Source organism: Phoenix dactylifera, chromosome 1, assembly GCF_051530095.1.
Source record: "Phoenix dactylifera cultivar Ajwa chromosome 1, Ajwa_hap1_PhDact_Kaust_v1.1, whole genome shotgun sequence".
NCBI classification, from domain to species: Eukaryota; Viridiplantae; Streptophyta; class Magnoliopsida; order Arecales; family Arecaceae; genus Phoenix; species Phoenix dactylifera.
In genome coordinates, this window is record NC_143190.1 from 58,488,336 (window position 1) to 58,508,850 (window position 20,515).

Here is a 20,515-nt window from a genome sequence, read left to right on the forward strand (position 1 = left end):
ATCACTCATTTGCCTTCATAGATCTTAAAACACTTCATCCTCTATCATGACCTACCTATACAAATCTCAAAACACTCTATCCTTTATCATGCATTCACTTGCATAGATCTCAAAGCACTTCATCCTCCACCATCTATCTGCCTGCATAGATCTCAAAGTTCTCCATCTACTATCATTAATTCACCAACAAAGATCTCAAAGTGCTCTATCTTGTTCGTTCATCCTCTATCATCCATACACCTGCAATGATCTTACAGCGCTTTATCCTCGATCATCCATCCACCTGAATCGATCTTAAGCACTCCAGCCTCTATCATCCATTAATCTGTATAGATCTCAAAGCACTCCATCACTTGTCATCTATATGCTGCACATATCTCAAAGCACTCCATTCTTCATCATTCATCCGTCTGTACATATCTCAAAGCACATCATTCATCTATCATTCATTCATTTGTTCTATTCCACTTACTTGCCTTACCACTTGACTATGCCGCCAAATCTGATCCAAAAAAATGGATAATATTTTTATCCATCCATATTTTATTACTATTTTTTTTTATCTTTAATCCCATTGTACTTATCCATTTTCAAAAATTCATCCCTATAAAATTATTGGATCCATTTTAAATTATTCTCTTCGATTGATTGTATCGCTACGTCATATGTCATTCATCCACTTGCACAGATCTTAAAATACTCCATCCTTTTCATCCATCCGCTTGCATGGATCTCAAAGTGCTCTGTCTACTTGCATAGATTTAAAAGCGCTCCATTCTCTATTATCCATCCGCCTACACAGATCTTAAAGTACTCCATTCTCCATCATCAATTAGCCTGTGCCATCTCAAAGCGCTCCATTCTCTATCGTCAATTAACTTGTACCATTTTAAAGCGTTTCATCATCTATTATCCATCCTCTTGCACAGATCTCAAAATATTTCATTCTCTATCATTCATCTGTCCGCATAGATCTTAAAGTACTTTCTATCTATCTATCTATCTTCAATGTAGGCCAACGAAAAGATAATTTTAAAATTTTACAAAAATTTAGTTATCAATAAATATATGTGTAATTTTCTAAAAGTAAAATTTTAAATCTAGATAATGGAATATTACCCGCACAATTCGACCACAAAAAGGAGGAGGGCTTCGCCAACCCTCCCTCCCCCTGTGAGCCAACCATGTCCGAGTTAAATTATGGGCCCCTGCCACCTCCCGTGATCGAAACGACGTGCAGCTGCGTGACCACTGGCGACTAATCTTAGCTCCGATAAGTGCGAGCGATGGCCGATGGGCACCGGAGGTGTCACTTTCGCAATTTTGTCGGTGGTCAAGCCCATAATTTCCTCAAATCCACATGGGCAATCTGGGAATCCACCGCCTATGAGTCCGGGCCTCCCTACTCCCTCTGTGCCTCGGCGGCTTTGAACGCGGCATTCCTTTCGTTTCCATTCTCTCCCCCTCTCTCTCTTCCCTTCCCTACTCTCACCTCTTTGTCCCAGTGAGCAGTGAGAGCTCTGTCTTACTCTCATTCCAAATTCTAAGGTAAATTCTTGAATGACTCTCTTCCTCCCCCCTTTCTCCACATTCTTTCAAGATCTAATCTAATACTTTTGCCGTTGTTTTATAGCTTTGGAATGAGAACGCTGGGGAGGATGAAGAAGCGCAAATCTTGATCTCCAACAAGTTCAGATCTGCTCTCCTTTTCTTGAAATTATTAGTGTATATCTATATTCGCAGACTGGTTATTTTGGAAACAAAGATCGAATCGGGAGGAGGAATGCAGTTTTATTTCTGGCCGGAGGAGCGGAGAGTGACGATATCGAGCGTGGGATCTTGGGAGGTTATGAAGCTTAAGGGATCCATTAATCGACGGTTCTCTTACCGCTCCATTCTGCCCACTGTTCTCATAGCCGGGATTTTTCTCCCTTTTCTCTTCATTCGAGCCGCTTTTCTTGCCCTCGATGCCGGTGCCTCCATTTGCCCCTCCATCAGTATGTGGTCCATCTCATGTTTATTCCTTATTATTCTGTCGCATAAATTATTAATTTCATTAAACTCTTTATTGAAGAACTTACTTTATTTATTACATTGAAATTAGGTTGCTTAGGGTGGAGGCTTGGGCCAAGGTTTCTGAGAGGAAGCGATGCGTCGAGGGTGAGTCGAGCGCCCTGCTTTTTGTTTCTTTTGTCCTTTTTTTTCTTTTCTTTTTTTAACTACAGCTTTATAGTTTAACTGCGTTGTGATTTCTTGACTTAAATACCATCATGAAGTATGGCATCATGCCCTCTGGTTTGAGGGTATTTTGGAGTTTTTACTTGTATTTTCTTTTTCTGGACCAATATGATTCGGGAATATTTGTTTATTGAATTGTATACGGGACGGTCATCATTATGCGGTTTGAATTATAAAAAGGAATTCTGCTCCCACCACGCGGTTTCTGGGGACTCCCGTCGAGGAGTATCGTGGTAAAAATATATTATAGTTTCATACTTACACTATAAAAATAGCAGCGAGTTATATTGTTATTTTCCTTTAAATTTTTCTTATCCTAAGATCTGGATGACCACGTTTCTATTTAATGGAAAAGTAATTGTTACATGTTCCGAATTATTTTTCTGCACTAATAAAAGCAATTAGCAGGAATTTATGATGGAGTTGAGAAGAGGCTATGTAGAAGGGGCAGAAGGAGGATACATGGATCCAAAGGTGGTGGAAGCTGCACCGGATTCATTGGACGATTTGATAGCAGAAATGAGCTCCTCCTCTTCCTATCAACAACAACCTGACATCAAAACGTTTGCGTTAAAGACCAGAGCCATGGTGCGTTATTTCCTTCAGATTCTCTTATTTGGCTATTTGATTGCACATAATATCCAAGTCTTCAATTACAAGCACCTTTTGGCTCCACTCAGCCAATTTTTTGAGGAAAAATGTACGCACTCATGCTAATAGTTCCGACTATGACTACCTGATGCACCCAGTTTTTGATGACATCTCCACTGGCGTTGGCGGGTGCTCCGCCGAGTGGGGTCCTTGCATTTTAAGTTTGTGTGAAGTTGGGGTGCATTTTTTTTTCCTGCTAGGCTTCAGCATCAACTACTACGAAAAGAATTGTCCTGAGAAATGATTAATCTAGAGTGCTTCGTAGCTTTTTCCATGATAGCCGTTAGTCTCTGGTGAGGGACCAGCATTCTCCACCGCACCATGTCGTTGGTGTTGGCGCTACTTGAAGACTGGTTGAGCTGCTAATGTCATCCTGCACTACTTACTAGTCCCATGGTGACGTTATGATCCCCTTCATATGGCGTCACTTTTCTTTTCTTTTCTTTTCCTTGTTTTTTCCCCTTCCGGAGGTACTAAGATTCATGGCTAGAAAAACTAATGTAGTTTGATAGATCGATAAAAAAACAAAAGAAATCTTATTGTAATTGAATTTATCTATGGTTCATTATTAATATCCATGATATATATGCTATTACTTGGCTTTCTGATCAAATGCTAGTTTATTTTACTGGTAAAGTTTTTGTGGTGGTCATACAAAAAAATCTAGGCTCAAAATTTGTCTTCAGGGTATAAGAGGCATTTAGGGAAGCCTTATTCTGGTATCGTTAATGGTGAGAGGCTTCTGTTATATGTGTTCTCTCAACCATCTGACAGGAGGACATGAGTAAGTCTCAAAACTGGTGAGATATATTGAATGATGGTTGAATGCTGTGTTGCCAAGCCACGCCATTTCTAGTGGGTATAGAGAACTTCTCTTTTTTTTTTGAGAGAGAAAAGTATGGAGAACTTTTCATATGGAGGTATAGTCCATCAACCAAGGATCTCTTTTTACAATAAAATAAAATAACTCGTACAAAGTCAGTTATAAATAGAAGATGCAATTGCATAATAAATGCCCTTGGTTTGGCCGTACCAGACCTATGTACCATTATAAGACCGGAAATAGGATCATGTCTTGTGATCCAGCACAAGCAGTAGCTGCAGTGGCTGGCAGATGGAGAGCATTCGGAGTTGGTTTTCTCAGATTCATTCGAGGCAAAAGCTATCGGGTCCTCATGCCTGGTAGCATGGGCCATATGAACTTATAAATTCTGAGTTAAAACTATATGGTCGAGTAGACTGGAGTCTGCGCCCCAGTTTGCCTGTTGAAGTTTGAAGTTTCAGCTCAGCCTGCCAAAGTGATTAAACTAGTCATCTGAGATGAAACACTGATCAGTCACAAGCAGTTAGGCATGTGATATTATTGTGGCATAAGTGGACTAGCTGATGTGCTCCATCAGGTGGAGCAGAAGCAGATGAATTGAACTTGGGGGACCATCAAAATTGTTTGCCATCAATTAACCCATCCTGTCTCCTTGCTTGTGATGTCACATGGATGGAGATTGGTTTTAACCTGCCTTGGTAGCATATGCTTTAATGTGTAAAGGCCATGTCAAGGGTTCGAAACCAGTATTACCCCTTCAGCCATCATGTCACATGGATGAAGACGGATGCTATCTGTGATACTACTGATGCACCAGTGGCATGTATTTGGTGGAAACTTTATAGACTACCTGGAATTGGCTTAAAACTTTTTGTGCATGTGTTTGAAGATAGCAGTCTTTGTGTTAAAAATACTCAACATTGCTCTAGGATGCAAACCCTAATGGTGACATCTTCATTGTATTTCTTAAAAAGAAAAATTGTTTGCAGTAATTGACTTGTAAGATAGTGGTCGATATAGACGCCTAGTTAGAAATTTCAAGTAGCACAGTAAGGGTAAGATGTTGCTTGCTTAATTGGGCTAGTCCAATGGGCTCTTTGGCCGGGTAGAATCGAGTGGGTTTCTGCTGGAAGCTCAGCACGTTGGAGTTGGACTGGGTCAAAATTTTAACATCATTTTTGTTGGTCTACATTACCAGCCATCCGAGCTCTTGCAATGATATCTGTTTTATGCCAGTCCAAAACTTTTTGAGAACATTATGTCAGTATTAATTAAGTGTTTTAATATTTTATTTCAGTTATGAATTATGATTTTGTCCAACCTGTTTGACGCCGTTTCGAGACTTTATAGACAGAGTCTTTTCATTTATGAATTAGTATGACCTGTTTGTGTCATGAACCAGATGAAATCCAGCTTTTAATATTGGCTTCTTTCCTTGTGCACATGGACCAGGCTTTGCATATTAAGTTATGGTTGTGTTTAGTCCAGTCTTCAGCCTAGTGCAAATGATCTCAGCCGAGCACATGCGAGAACCCCACTGCATCAATGATTTGCTGTAAATATGAGACATGAGAACCCTGATTATAATTACCCTCTTGTATGTGCCAATATGAAGCAAAGGGGTTCCAATTAAAAGGTCATTGGAGGATGATGTGTCTTCATCCCTATGTGTGCTAGGCAACTGAGAACCAATCATCCATTATACAAATTGCAGACAGTTTAAGCACAGGAGAATTTCTCACTGAATTATTGGCAAATTCATGAGTTATTCTTGCATAATCAAAGTGACTGAGTAATGTGCAATTATCACAAAATTTGTGATTATTCATGAATTATACACGATTAATTCAAGATATGCATTATAAATCAATTTTGCTATATGTTGTTGGTGATGGTGGTGACTTTTGCTGTTGTTTATGGTTCTTGACCGTTCCATGCTTGTTTTAACATAAATGAATATAAAATACTTCAACTATTTTGAAATTTTCAATTTATTAAGTTTAATTATCCGAATTTGTGTTAAACTTTTGGCAAATTCTTGTATACTTTTCCCCTCCTTCCAAGAGCCAGTTATTGTAGGAAATGATTGTCTTGAAAGAAGAATGTTCTTTTATTTTTCCTGTTATTAGTCTTAATAATGAAACTGTGTTTTAGTTTTTCTGTACGTAACCAGCATCTTGAGGTCTTTATATCAACTTGAGAGCCATAAACTAGTCCGAATTGTTAAAGTAGGAGAAAAGCTAATCTTGTTTCTTAAAGTTGTTGAACTATGAATGGATTTTGGGTTCGTCAATAATGCGTTCTGAGCTTGATTTCATTAGTTATTTTCATTCTTACTATTTAGCAGTATGTACATCTAATGAGCTATGGACTCCATACAGCTTATGAAGATGGATCACAAGGTCCATTTGGCAAGGCTTCGGGCATTATTCTATGGACACTTGGCTTCCATTGGGATTCCAAAGAGCTTGCACTGCCTCAGCCTGAGACTGACAGAGGACTACCTAGTGAATGCCCTTGCCCGCTCTTCGCTTCCACCCCCTGAATATGCCTCTCGCCTAACCAGTGACTCCTACATTCACTTTGCTCTTATAACCGACAATGTCGTTGCAGCTGCTGTAGTTGTGTCCTCCACCATCACAAGTTCTGCTGATCCTGAGAAGATAGTGTTTCACATTATTACTGATAAGAAGACCTACGCTGCAATGCATGCTTGGTTTGCCCTCAACCACATTCCTCCCGCAGTCGTGGAGGTCAAAGGCCTTCATCAGTTTGACTGGCCTGCCCGTGTGAATGATATGGTCATGGAGACAGTTGAAGAGATCCATAAGAGTTCATCAGCCTATCATTACTACGGTAGAGCAGATGAATATAGAAGACTTGAGGCTTTAAAACCAAACACATTTTCAGTCTTGAATTACCTGAGGATTCATCTCCCAGAGGTAAAACTGTCACATACCGAGTACATACTTATGATGTTTAACAATTGTGACATTAGTACTGATTGTTGGTGATTGTGATAACCAGCTGTTTCCGAAGCTGGAAAGGGTGATCTTCCTTGATGATGATGTTGTCGTGCAGCAAGACTTGGCCCCTTTGTGGGATGTATATCTCAACGGGAATGTCCTTGGTGCAGTTATTGCACAGGAGAATGATGAAGGGGAAGACAGCCATTGCATCGGGAAGAAACTAAGTGACTATCTAAATTTCTCGAATCCTATGATATCTTCACTATCTTTGGTGTCAAATAGAGATCAATGTGCTTGGTTGAGTGGCATGAACGTCTATGATCTTCAAGCATGGCGAAGGACCAATATAACACAGGCCTATCAGCGCTGGCTTAAACATGCAAGTTCATGCATTCATCAACATGTCTTTATCGCCTTAAGAAGATGCTATATCTAAGAAATGTTACTCAAGCTGCTTCTTTTTTTTGTTGTCGTGCAGAATCGTGAGTTTGGATTTGTATTGTACGACGTGGGATCACTGCCTCCAGCCTTAATTGCTTTTGATGACCAAGTACACACCATTGAACCTTATTGGCATCTGTCGGGATTGGGTTGGCGAATGCCTGATTCTGATCTTCTACAATCTGCTGCGGTTGTTCATTTCAGTGGACCACGGAAACCGTGGCTTGAGATTGGATTCCCAGCACTACGAGAAATGTGGAGAGCCCAGTTAAACCACTCTAATGAGTTCATAAGGAACTGTAGAGTTGTGGAGTGAAGGTATATAACAGGCTAGTGAAGGAAAGGATATATTTCTGATCTCAACCACTCCTTGGTTAGCTTAATTGATTACATAGAACATAGTTATTTCAGTTTCATTTTGGCAGGCAGAGTTAGCAGACTTGAGCAGGGGGAAGAAGGTATTGCTTTCAGTCTCTGCTCAGGATAGCTCTGTATACTGATTACTCGTAACAATGAAATCCATCCGAGTTGTATATATTGAAGGAGAGGCCCAACGGCCCCTCCATGGATATATATTATATATACGAGAATACATGGTGCGCCTTCATAAGTTCTTCAGCTATTTTAAGGTGGACACGTTCAACCCGACAGCAATATTTTTCGAAGCGTTGTTCATGTACTCAAATGATGATTCATATTGAGATTCTATTATCGTTGAATATATTTTCATATGCAGGTAATTTTCTTTTTTCTGCCCTCAAAATTTGTGTTCGGCCGGCCCATGCAGGGGGCATGTTCTGCAAACCACTAATTCCCCTTCTGGTTGCAAGAGTTTGGGAAAAAAAAGGAAAAGAAAAATAAACGAAGAACATAAAGTGGTGGGATGTTCAATTATTGCATCTAGAGCTCAGATGGCTCCGGACTTCTGGTACACATTATCCACTTCCTATTTATAAACTGGATCTTGCAATCGACTAATATGGTTATCTATGTTATGATGGTTTATTATGCGTCTGTTTTCTCCCCCTCAGCATCCTCTTGTTAAATCTTAACTGAACTAAGTGTAGGTAATCTTTTTTTCCTTTTTTTTTGTGTGCGTAAGAGAGAGAGAGAGAGCCTGAAAGTAGCACTAGTAGCAGAACCAACTGCATGCGGGGAATCCATGCTATCTCTGTTTCATATCATCCAGACGCCGATTGAAATACTGCTGAACCAACTGCTACGTCTGAAGAAGGGTCAGGCTTTGTGCTGTCGCAGCTCGGTTTGGTCATATTAAGGTGGTGCTGAAGCGTTGCTTGTGAACCACTTAAAAGTTAAAAGAGGTGATTGTTCAGTCAAACCCGAGAGCACGCTTTTCTATCTGAGCTAAAGTATTACTTACTAGTTAGGCCTGGCTAAAACAGGCCAAACCTCTGCTTGTTTTCCTATTAAGCAAGCTTGCACGAGCCACTTAATGAGCAGTAAGGAGTTGTCTGCAATGTTCATAAAGAGCTTCATTCATTTGATGCTCTATAGGGCACTATAACCGGCCTGGTGATACAAACTTTGAAATGCCTAACGGCTAAGCCCCTATCAGATGAAATCTGATTTCCGGAACTTGTAATCTTAGGATCAGTTTTAACCAGCATTATCTGTGTAAACACTTAAGGAGCATTTGGTATGAGGTGATCATCCCAAGACCAAGAGTGATGTGGGTGGATATAACAAGATCACCATATTTGATCGTACTATGGTGATCCTATGTGGCAATGATTATTCCAAATCACCTCTACTCTTTAAATCACTAGCTGACGTGGTAATGGAAAATCCATCTTTGAGGTCGAGTATCCAAGATTATATTAGGACGGTGATCTTAGACTGAAATTAGGGGATAAAAATACCTCTAAGTCCAGTGAGAAAAATTAGTGTACTAATACTCCATTAATATTTTATATCAATATTCTATGTATAATATTGATATTGGATATATAATACTTATGATATATACTAATGTGTTAATTCTATTTTCCTTATTTAGTTATTTTCCTAATCAAAACAAATATTAGTATTAAAATAATAGTATATAATAAATATAAATGAAAATATTAATTCCATAATAACAATTCTTATAAGGATTAATAATTTACAGTATCAATAAATATATTTTATAAATATATTAATATTTAATATATTAATAAATATATTAATAACTTATTATCATATATTTTTATATGATTAATAAATATATGTTTATGGAATATATCAAGAATAGCTTTTGTATTATATGGTAAATGACCTTGTACTCATGTGAAATACCAAATAAGTTATTCATAGATATTCATATATTTTTAATCATTGGAGTATAGTATATCGAATGCATTATTCCTAAAATATATGGATTAATTAGAGTATCCTAGAATGAGGATCATGAGAACACCTCAGATTGAGAACACACGGGTGCAACCACTGAAATGCAACTAAGTTTGTTTTACATTATAGTGTGTTGGCTTGGACAACCTACTAGTCCACGAGTCCGTGACTCATCATACAAGTTAACCTGATCTTGTGTAACGCGAAATCACAAGCGTTTTATTGCCTTCTTTGCTAAATATCTATATTTCAAGCTCTCCTTTTGTCCTTTTTCTTCCATGACCATAAACACCGCGCTCTTCTGTTGTTTGAGCCTTAAAGTCCTCCTCCACGTCATGCATTCATGCTTAAGTTCTTTCCTGCACGGCTTTATCCGTCATAACTTCTTAAGTTCTTTCCTGCACGGCTTTATCCGTCATAACTTCTTAAGTTCTTTCCTGCACGGCTTTATCCGTCAAAACTTCTTAGTGGATTGGTTGCACCTTGCTTTGGACCACAAGGTGTTCGAGGAATGGAAAATTTGGCCGTATTGGGAGACTGTCGGCACCTTAGGTTGCGAAGAATGATGTAAACATCCTAGTGTGCCAAACATTGTTGGAAGAGAATTTAGATATCGCCTGTCATGTAATGCCAAATCGAACCAAGTATTCCAACTTAGAGGATGAGCATGGGGTTGCTTTCAGGGCTATGTGGGGCATTGGTATTGTATATGTAATGGGCAATTCAGTCAGCTTATTTGGGGTTTGGGGGATTGGGGACGTCTGCCCTCATTTGTTGGGAACAAAATGGAGAAAGTTAATACGAACAGGACTCTGTTTGGATGAGATCAATGTCTTAATATCACACCTTCGAGTTATATATGCATCTATTAATTATTCATTACCTGGAAGAATTCAAATGGAAGAGGATAAAGTAGACTGTGAGTTATTGTGGGCTACGGCAGGGGCAAGGCTCAGCCCAGAATAGATCACATAACAATGTCTATGCGGTGGTTTTATAATGCTATCCAATGTTGCCCTCTGTAAGCATTTGGAAGAAAATTTACTAGTCTTAATATACTGAAACAAAGCTATTTATCGGGTAAACTTTTCTTTTTTCTTTTTTATCACCCTTCTAGGGGAGAAATTATTAGGTGGACTTAGTCCACCATGGATCTAGGGTGAAATGAACCCACCAAATAATTTCACCCAAGGATGAAATGAGTCCGCCTAGGGTGATGCCACCTTAGGTCCATGGTGCACCTGATCCACCTAATAATTTCTTCTTTCTAGAGAAGTGTCACGATGTTCTCATGTTGAGATGGTTTGTAGGGTAGGGCCCGCGAATAATATCATGCTGCTGAGTCAACATCCATGCTTGCAGCTTGCAGCAAGCAGATGTAAGAAATTTGTTGCAAACAAAATGAGGGTAGCCTAAGACATTGCTACTTTTTCATCTTGGCGTGTTCCAAAAGAGTTCAAGAAATTAGGATCAAACTTTACAAAGTTTGAGAATGCTGTCTATAGGAGTTTTTTTTCTTTTTTAAATCATCCCTAAATTAAATGATCAGATTCATGTATTAATATTTAGCGGGCTTTGAAAATTTTTTTAAAAAAAATGATAACACACATCAGAGATTTGGACTCATGATAATTTGGAATGGTACGTTGTCAACAGAATGAGAAGCTATACAGCATTTGCATGAACTGCTTGCACCATTTCAACGTGCTGGGTTCTATTTGACCTCCAATAATGCACAGGCCCCGGATATATACAACATGAGAATGTGAAGCAAATGGTGTGCGAAAGTAGCTTTCACCAAGACATGCATATAATCTACTGTTTCTTCTAAAAACAAGGGAAAAAAAAAAAACCATGAGCCACCGCAGCGACAAAAGTTGCAGAGAAGCCTCATATTCAGGTTTTAGTCCAAATCAAATATTCAGAATCAGATCAAATATACTTCTGAATCCCTGTCACATTAGATTTGCTCTTGCATGTCGTATTTAAATTCAGCAACTTGACATCAGACAATGGTATCCCAACAGTTGGCCGCATATCTGTGCTCCTTTAAAACTTGGGTTCAGTATAAATATGTAACCCAAATCAAACCTTTAGTTTTAATTCTTGCCCACAAGACCATAAGATTCATGTAATTACCCAATAATAGAGGGAAAGAAATGTGGAATTGGCCTGCCATGATAAGTAAACAATTCTTTTTCTTGCATCTACCTAGAAAACACTTGGTTTATTAATTCTCCAGCAAGATAATAACTTGTATCTGTTAGAACTTGATTAATAATGATTGGATGCCTAGATGTTTACCACATAAAATCCTGTGGGTCATATGATTTGTTCCGCGTGCGTAGCCCCCAGAAATGGCTTCCTATGTGCTGCTCTATTATAGTGGGCTGAGGTGGCGGCCGAGACATTTAAGAAAGCAAACTTGACCATAATCTCCATGACATGTCCCTCTTTGCAATATAATACACCCAATGTATAGATAAATAGATTGAGATAAGAGAGAGAGAGAGAGAGAGAGAGAGAGAGGAGAGGGATATGAAATTAACAACTAAAGAAATAAAAGCTCTCTCTAAAAGAATATTATCTTCATCTGACTTTGCGCTTAGCGATTCCTACTACTCGACCAAAGTAATTCCCCTCTAGAAATGCTTCCAAAATCAATTACTTCTGCTGATCACTAGAGAAAAAAAGATAAAAACTTCCTCATGAATCTCGCACAGAAGCTTGTTGAATCATTCATGGTACCTACCCATGATCCAAAAGTAAACTGATTGGTATTATTGGTTCTCTCCTTTTTCTTCGACCCCTATATTATTATTTTTAATACTATTTCATTATGTTGTCATAATACGAGATGTTAGGCCACAAACACGAACTCACATCTAATAATAATTGGCGACAGCACATCCTTACGTGTCGTTGTGTCCCGACGTGGACGTACTGCATGTTGGACTTGGACAACCTCGAGATCACACGTAGTGCTGACGAGTATGATAATATTTTTTGGCCCCAGGTTTAGACAGTTTTAGCTTTCGCCTTAATCCAGTTCCAGCCAGAGTTCCAAACTGCTTAAGAAGCCAACAGATAATAATTAATTAAGTTGCCAACGACGTTAACCAAATTTTATCAACATAGACGAACTCCTTCCTTCACGGGAACAACACCTTTAACACCTTAGAGCTCAATCCATCTCTCACGTCTACTAGACGAATACCTAGTCTGGCCAACTAAAGGAAAACTCGTTCAATAGAAGATTTGGCAGTGCAAGTATATTGCTTCCTTCCCATTCTCCCCTTATTCGATTAAAACCTCGAAAACCAAAACTTAAGGAATTAATTAACCTAAAAATACTTGTCTGACGGAAGCATTGGCAGTACATGCTTGGTTCCTTTTCTTCGCATATATAGTCGATAGAAAGTTTAAAACTCAAGACCAAATTAAGAAAATTGATGAACCGAAAAATAAAGAGAGCAGCTTGAGATTCTAGGTTGTATTAATTCCAGAAGGAATTACCATACAAGGGTTCATCCATCACTCACGATCAGACGTACAGTAATGAGTCTACAACGGTAGGTTCCCATCTCTAATTAATTCCCTTTCAAAACTCATGTTGCATTTCCTCACGCACAAAAACAATCGACTTTAACACCTATACATAGGAGAAGGAAGGAAAAATATATGTCAATATAATATAAAATTCTCTTGTTTATGCTATTGTTATCTTTCGAGGAACCCGGTCATCCGGAGAATGGAGTTCCGGACATGGCGAAGATGCCGGCCCTTGAGCCCGATGCACACCGAGAACGCCATCTTGTCGGCCGATCTCCGGGCCACGATGATGTGGGGTGGAATCCTCTCATGGTCTCTGTGGTTGCCCAAATCATCACCATCTCCATCCTCTTTATTGATCTCGCAGTCGTGGCAGGTGCAGCGCGGCGCCCATGAACGACTGGCCTTCGGGATGTCGACCGGAGCCGACTCCTTCCATGGAGCTAGTTCTTGGTGGGACGGTTGTTTCTTTGAGACCATGCCCTCCTCGTCGTCGTCGTCGTCGAGATTGTCGTCGGGCCACAGAATATCAGCCTCCTGGAACTCTTCCATTGTCTTTGGCTAAGAGGCTTTGGTGGGGGATGGGGAGGAGAATTTATAGAAGTTTGGATCGAGGTAGGGGGAGGAAGGGGATCGTGGGGTTGCCTCTGGAGTCATCGTGAGCTCACTTCCAAGCTACCATGGCGTCATGCGGTGGGAGGAATAGTTTTGCAGCGTCACGCCGCGTGGGCTCCACCTATAAGGCTGGGCCCACCTCATTCCCGAGTAGATTCGCGGTTTCTCAACTTTGTTTTGAATTGGTCGAACGGAATCTTCCCACTGATGCCCAGATCCTGATGTTTTCACCCTCCAAAAGATAGTTCCCAACGAGGACTTCGTTTCTTTAGTATATTTTTTTGTGGGATAAACCTGGCCCATTTTTACGGCTGAAATTGAATCTGATGTAAAACTGATACCAGTATAACTATATTTATATTTATTTTATTTAATAAATATAGATATGGATAGAGTTAGATACAAATCGAATACTAAAAATATATATATAATTATGGATATAAGTCAGATAATTAAATATTATGATCACAAAATTTAAAAAAAAACTAAATGTAAGATAAATCAAACTAATAGCGTATTAATATAATCATTTATTTTTAAGTTTATAATTACTATATAAATTTAAATAGACTTACAAATAAAATAGAATATTCAAATATGAATCGGATAGTGATCTATCGTATTCATATTTATTTTTCTTCTAATATTTTTTTCTCTTGATTAATTATTTTCCTAATTAGCGTGTTCTTTTACAAACATAATTTTGTCTGAGGCTAATAAAATGCGGGAGCGGCGAAGCAGGCACCCACAACTTCTTGCAATGGATTGAGGCTTGTAAGTAAATACACCTATTACTTTATCAAGATATTATCAGAACATCCCTAGATCTTTTATCTCGTAGCTCTTCATACAAATCAACATCAATGGGGACCTTCGAGATGCCTTAACCGCTAGTTAACCTGATCGTGCTAGTTACCAACTAATTATTTTATTTTTCATTTAGCATATAACAAATGCTTAAATTGTTTTTTCTCTATCATATAAGCCCCTTAGCAACTCGAAGAGAATTTCTCATATATCACTCTTCTCAAATCGCTACGCTGACTTCATGTCATGCTTATTCATCTTTTGTCATCACACAAGAGCTAAAGATTTATTCCGGGGAAGCAGCTCTATTTTTTTTTTTTTTTTTTTGGTAAAAACGGTAATTTATATAGCTCTAATATGAGTATATCCTGTCCGATCGCGAGAAAGTAAAGAGTACAAAGAAGAGCAAATATCCCCTATAGATGTCCAGATAAACTTTTCGGAGTGCCGAGTGACGAAGGAGGTGACTCAGTTTACTGCTCTGTTCGTCTTCTGAAATACGTGTACTGCCTGAAAACCACCCAACTCCTGAGCCAGTCTTCAAGTCTCTCTAATAAGGAGATGGCCATCACCATATCTATCCATATCTCGGATCCAGTCAATCACCACAGAAGAATCCCCCTCAAGAAGCACCAATTTGACACCGAGGATCCTCTTCGCATATGACAACCCCTTCCATGCAGTCCGAAGCTCTGCCCCTACAACTGTGAGTCCCAACGTGCACTGATCCCCGGCTGCCACCAGCCTGCCCCAGAAATCTCTGATCATAAATTTAACACCCCCAGATACACCATCCACCAACATGCTCCCATCGAAATTCACTTTGAGATGACCAAGGGGTGGGGGCACCGAAGAAATTAACGAGGGCGAACCCGGGGAAGCAGCTTGAAAGTAGCTACTTACGAAGATAGGGTGTTTTATTTTTTTTTTTTTATTTTGATAAAAATGGAGATAGGGTGTTTGAAAAGATTTAGAAACCCTGGTCCCACTGCAACATTTCAAAATCTCCAAGTAGATTTTAAAGCATTATCTAAGGTAACATGTGGAATTATTTTAAGGGAATGGAGTATCAGAGCTGAGGACAAGTGGCTCGTCCAACTCAGCGCACCCCACGGCCCCTGCCCCGGTCAAGATCCCTTTAGCTTTCTCAAACCTATTATAAGTATCTCGGACACTCGTAGCAGTCTTTACTCTTTACTCCTCTCTCGTTAGGTGCCAACTGCCAACCGTTTTCGTGTTCCAAACTCCATTTACTTCTCCCAAAGTCTCCTTTGTTCCATCCCTCAAGCAACATACAACGAATGGCTGTTAAACAAAGCAAGCAACCCCAGAGGGAGATGGTGTTTGCACGCACGCTTCCTCCATGGCTTAGCTCTAGAGGAACATACAACCACACACAGTTGGACTTCTACCGCAGCAAGAAGCCTATGATCGACAGCAACCTTTCTTGGCTCTTTTGAAGGGAAGTGACCTTGCTTACAATGATTGAATGTGAGAAAGAAAGGCACTGAATACTCAAATTTGGACATTCGACATGGGAGCCGATCATTTGTCGAGGGGAAGACTCGATTGATAAACATCTCTTTCATTCGATTCGAGAGCATTCGATGGACTTCTTCATAAATGCTTAAGAATGTATTGATGGAATTCTTCCATCACTTGTTATGAATTTTTTGCTTTTGCTTTTGCTTTAGCTGTTGTTTTTCTACACTCATTAGATAAATGAGAAGAGTCGTGGCAATGCTGCCAAGAAACCGTTCTGCTAAGTACAAATTTATAGGTCCCCATATATGATGCATTGTTTGGAAAAGTTATCCTTGAATTCGTTTATGCTCAAAATTTTCCAATTGATTCGTTATTTGTTCATAGAAAATGACTTATTTTGGCATCAAGCGTGAATGCGGCAAACTTAAGACACTAGATGCAGATTTGTGCTGCAAATCGATAGCACGTACGCCAAATCATTTGACCGGACATTGCGAGACTTCGGACAGATGTGTAACTAGTCAACATAGTGGACTGGAATTTAATAAGAACCTCCATCCCTCCTTATTTCTGAGTGTTTCTAGAGATACCATTCTTGCCGCTGGCTCGTGTTTATATATGATGAAGTGGGATGAAGTTTAACTCTTCATCTTTTCACTTTCACTTGTCTTGATTTTTCCTTGGTGGTCGAGTAAGTCAATTATTTTAATACTCACAACAACTTAATTAAATTACACTCCTTTTTTCGTTTAAACTTAATTAAGGTTTTAAAACCATCCGATACACCACAAACCTAACACTCATAAATGATGACATTCTTCTCAGGAACAATTACAAATATCAATTACCCTATCTTCTGGTATATAAATCCCTACATTTCACTCCAATAACCCCTAGCTAGGTTGCCTCTAGGTTTAACCTTTAACAACATCAAAGCAACATGTAGCTGCCATGAGGGTTCAACGTTGTCCCACATACTATCATGACCTAAAACTTGATTAATTGCTAAGAAGCAGGATTTTTTTTTTTTTTTTGAGAGAGAGAAGCAGATCAAGACCCATCCAAATTATAATTATCTACCGGTGGTTGGGTATCACTAGTTCACTTGATCAACATTTGAATGTTATAATCAATATACATTAATTTTTTTTTTAAAAAAATTGAGCGATATTTAGAATTTGAACCTTGAAGCTCCACCAAGGAAAAACTCTCAAGAGAGAGGTGCCAACTGATTTAGCTAATAGTTATTGAGATAAAATTTGAAGAAATTATAGGCTAATATTATTTTCTTTAATTTAGACTAATGGTTCAAAAGAGAATAGTATGTATGTAATCAATATGGTAGCTTATCCCAAATAGTTAAAAAAAGCTTAGATGGTTAAAATTATCGGTGCAATATGTACATCAATATGGTTTTGTCATGTACTACTAGCTTGTCTTTTTATCAAAGATAAAGCCCACACAGTTCTTATGCATCTACTCAAAGCAACATTTGATGATGCTACTAAATTTGCGCATTTGCACTTGCACATAATTCGCCTCCATACTCAATAATCGAACTGATGAATAACACCAAAATGATTCTCCATTAATTCACTTGTGTTACATATTCGTTATTTATTTTGAATGATCAAGAGTTTGACATAGTTATATTTTTTTATTTTCTTGATCATCAATGGTTTTTTCAAGATAAAGAATTGGGAAACGACCCATCCAAATCATCAATGGTAATGGCACCACGTATTCAACCGTTCTACAATTAATAATAACTGACAATTATGCATTCATCAATGACAAACACCACTCAGTCGATCATAAACCATCATACTTCTGAGTTATAACAAGACTACCAAGCTGGTTGGATTTTGCTATGTTCTTGTTCAGCCTTCATTGGAGCTTCACCAGATAATGCCAAGTTCCATCCAATTAGTGGGTCCTGTGGCTTCCCTTCATTTGCAAAGTTTGCAGTGCTCCTGGGACCTCAAGCTGCTGTTATCTGGCATACACGTCCTTGCCTAATTTACTGCACTGCTCTCCTCTCTCTCTCTCTCTCTCTCTCTCTCTCTCTCTCTCTCTCTCTCTCTCTCTCTCTCTCTCTCTCTCGGAGCAGAAAAGTAGAGAGAAATAATCACTGAGCAGGGCCAGGGTGAGAGACGGTAACCAGCGTGAGAGACGGGAGCTAGGTGCCACCTCTGAAGCCGGACGGACGTGGCACTGCTTCCAATCTTCCATGTGGCATTCTGGCCTATTGGACATGAACTTGATCTCAGTGGCATGATACCGACGTTTCCCTAACAATGACCCGCCTCCATGGCAGGAAGTTCGGCGGAGGAAGGCCTCGCACACAACACCAAACAGAGACCCATATTCAATTTTCTGTAACCCTCTTCTCAGAGCAAAAACTAAAGACCCTGATCCTATATATCACCACAAAAATAACTCGATCAATACAATGCTTGTCACCTTTCTTCGCACCAATATTGCAAGCCAATTATGTGCGACAGTAACTTTTAAAGATTTCAAATCCTCTCAAGTTCGCCAAATCTTGCCCTATTAAAATATTTGCATGAGAGAAAAACCAAAGAGGAAGAGAGAGAGAAACAGTTATATATTTTTGTTCCATCATATTTAATATATCTTAAAAATTATGTATTATTATACAGATTCTATTAAAAAAATAATATAGATCCATATAAAATTATACTAACAAAATAAATTTATATAATGATACATATTATTATGTGATTCTTAAAATTATTATAATAAAAACATGCTAACAGAAAAAATAATATATCGATACAAAATTATTAGGTGATTCCTACGCCAATATCCATGACGATAAATGATTGACGTACACTGTAAATGTAATTATCAGAAATAGTAAAGTGCTGAGAACATATGATTTAAATCAAAGAAAAAGAGGCGTTGTCTGTTTTTCAAAAAAGAATATGTTTATCCATTAATTAGGTTTATTTTATTGTAGTTGAACGAGTATGCACACCGAGATCAGAGCACCTTTTTTATCTTTGGGGTCGCTCATTGCGGTTTGGACCCTCGCGGCGGCCGTTATCCCTCGTGGAAGCCGGTCATCCGGAGGACGGAGTTGCGGAATTGGCTCAAATCCCGGCCCTTGAGCGTCCTCCCCCGCCCCGAGCACAGCGAGAACGCCATCTTACCCACCGTCCCGCTGCGGGACACCAGAACATGCGGCGGGATCAGCTCCGCCGCCCCCTCCTCCTCCCCCACACTCTCTCCGCCGCGCATCCGCCCTGCCGTCGGAATCTTCCGCGGCGCCGCACAAGCTGCCCGCTGGCCCCGCCCCCTCGTCCTCTTAGGCGATGTATTGCAGCTGGACGCACCCATCGGACGGTCCTCATTTTCCGGCCACATCACGTCGGCCTCGTAAAGCTCTTCCATCAAACCACCAATTATTTGTGCAGCTCTCGCTTCAATTGGAGTGGGGTGGGGACGTCGAATTTATAGCCGTTTGGATTTTTATGCTAGCTATCATAAAAATCACACCCTTCTAAAGGTGGTGTGACCAATTCTCACCAGCCACGTGTCCTACATGCATGGCAATGTTTTTTATGAGCTCCATCCATCAAGCGCTGAACAAGCTGCTGTGATTATTATCAGCATACACGGCCGCTAGCATCACGCTGTGTAACATATAATTTCCTGTAAGGAAAGGAGTCCTTAGAATGAGTATGCAAAGTTAGAGCACAAAGTTGGCCTGCTGACGCAACCATATCTCAGTGGATGGACGATTAATTAAATAAGTATAAAAGATTTGTTTTTAGGGGTCTGAATTTCAGGATGATTATCGCTAGTGGTTGCTAGATCTTCGATATCTCGATTTTGGAGGCTAAGTTGAGAGCGGCATAGGCCGATCTAGACCATGCTCGACGTGTTTTGCAGACTAAAACTGTACTGCTCCAGAGTGATTCAACTATAGTTATTGGTTGGATCTAGAGAGGTGCCGGCGATATGGATGGATGCCACATCTTACATCGAGATATCTGGACCATGGTCTGTGACGATGTGGCCTTTTAGGCCAAGTACGTGTACAGAAAGGCCAACAGACCTGCAGACTGGATAGTCTCATACGTGGCCAACTATTCCGAAGATATTCTTTGGGTTGGAGAGATAGAGCTGCCTAGTGTGCTTTGAAACTTATTGTCTTTTGATTTTTTTTGAATATAACGGTGCTAGAATTGTATGAATCACTTTTTTTTTTTTTTTTCTTTAGAGTAAAAAAAAAACATGAAGGGAGAATAACATGTGGAAGAAGTGCTACTAAGTATTAAAAATATATATAAGAAAAGCATCACAATCAATGGAATGGTGGGGCTTTTTGGGTCGGGATTGGTGTTGAAGTCAGATGGAGGAACCGTAGGGGTCATGCCCATTTACGTCGAACCAATTGATGACGCTGGTCCGAATGTAAGGGCTTTACAAGATACGAACTTTACAAGGTATTTTAATAAGGCCAACCAAGGGAAGCAAACAAAAGAATCAGGTGGGAAAGAAAAGGAGGGGTCGCCCTCACCGACCTAAATTCGGTCGCTTTTCTTTACTTGTTGGG

The 20,515-nt window shown here is 39.5% G+C and overlaps 3 protein-coding genes across 4 annotated transcripts; 1 reads left to right on the forward strand and 2 right to left on the reverse strand.

Moving 5' to 3' along the window:
* The first annotated feature begins 1,184 nt into the window (after positions 1-1,184).
* Positions 1,185-7,862, forward strand: LOC103695660 (putative galacturonosyltransferase 15). 2 transcript variants are annotated; one of them, XM_008777036.6, is made up of 7 exons: positions 1,185-1,548; positions 1,634-1,997; positions 2,105-2,160; positions 2,647-2,826; positions 6,094-6,654; positions 6,740-7,060; positions 7,160-7,862. In XM_008777036.6, exons 2-7 carry the CDS (start codon positions 1,784-1,786, stop codon positions 7,436-7,438), a joined length of 1,611 nt encoding a protein of 536 aa, XP_008775258.4. In that variant the 5' UTR covers positions 1,185-1,548; positions 1,634-1,783; the 3' UTR covers positions 7,439-7,862. The 2 variants fall into 2 exon arrangements, with proteins under 2 accessions (XP_008775258.4, XP_088564050.2); XM_088707924.2 differs by having other exon boundaries at positions 1,410-1,548; positions 2,105-2,471.
* Positions 7,863-12,924: 5,062 nt separating this feature from the next.
* On the reverse strand, positions 12,925-13,675 carry LOC103695661 (protein S40-2-like). Its single transcript, XM_008777038.5, has one exon. The coding sequence runs from the start codon at positions 13,573-13,575 to the stop codon at positions 13,192-13,194; it is 384 nt and encodes a 127-aa protein (XP_008775260.4). The 5' UTR covers positions 13,576-13,675; the 3' UTR covers positions 12,925-13,191.
* A 3,973-nt stretch (positions 13,676-17,648) lies between these two features.
* LOC103695665 (protein S40-1-like) lies at positions 17,649-19,528 on the reverse strand. The gene is made up of 2 exons (XM_088707933.2): positions 18,946-19,528; positions 17,649-18,347 (listed from the first exon to the last, which is right to left on the reverse strand). Exon 1 carries the CDS (start codon positions 19,345-19,347, stop codon positions 18,997-18,999), a length of 351 nt encoding a protein of 116 aa, XP_088564059.1. The 5' UTR covers positions 19,348-19,528; the 3' UTR covers positions 17,649-18,347; positions 18,946-18,996.
* Between the last annotated feature and the right edge of the window lie 987 nt (positions 19,529-20,515).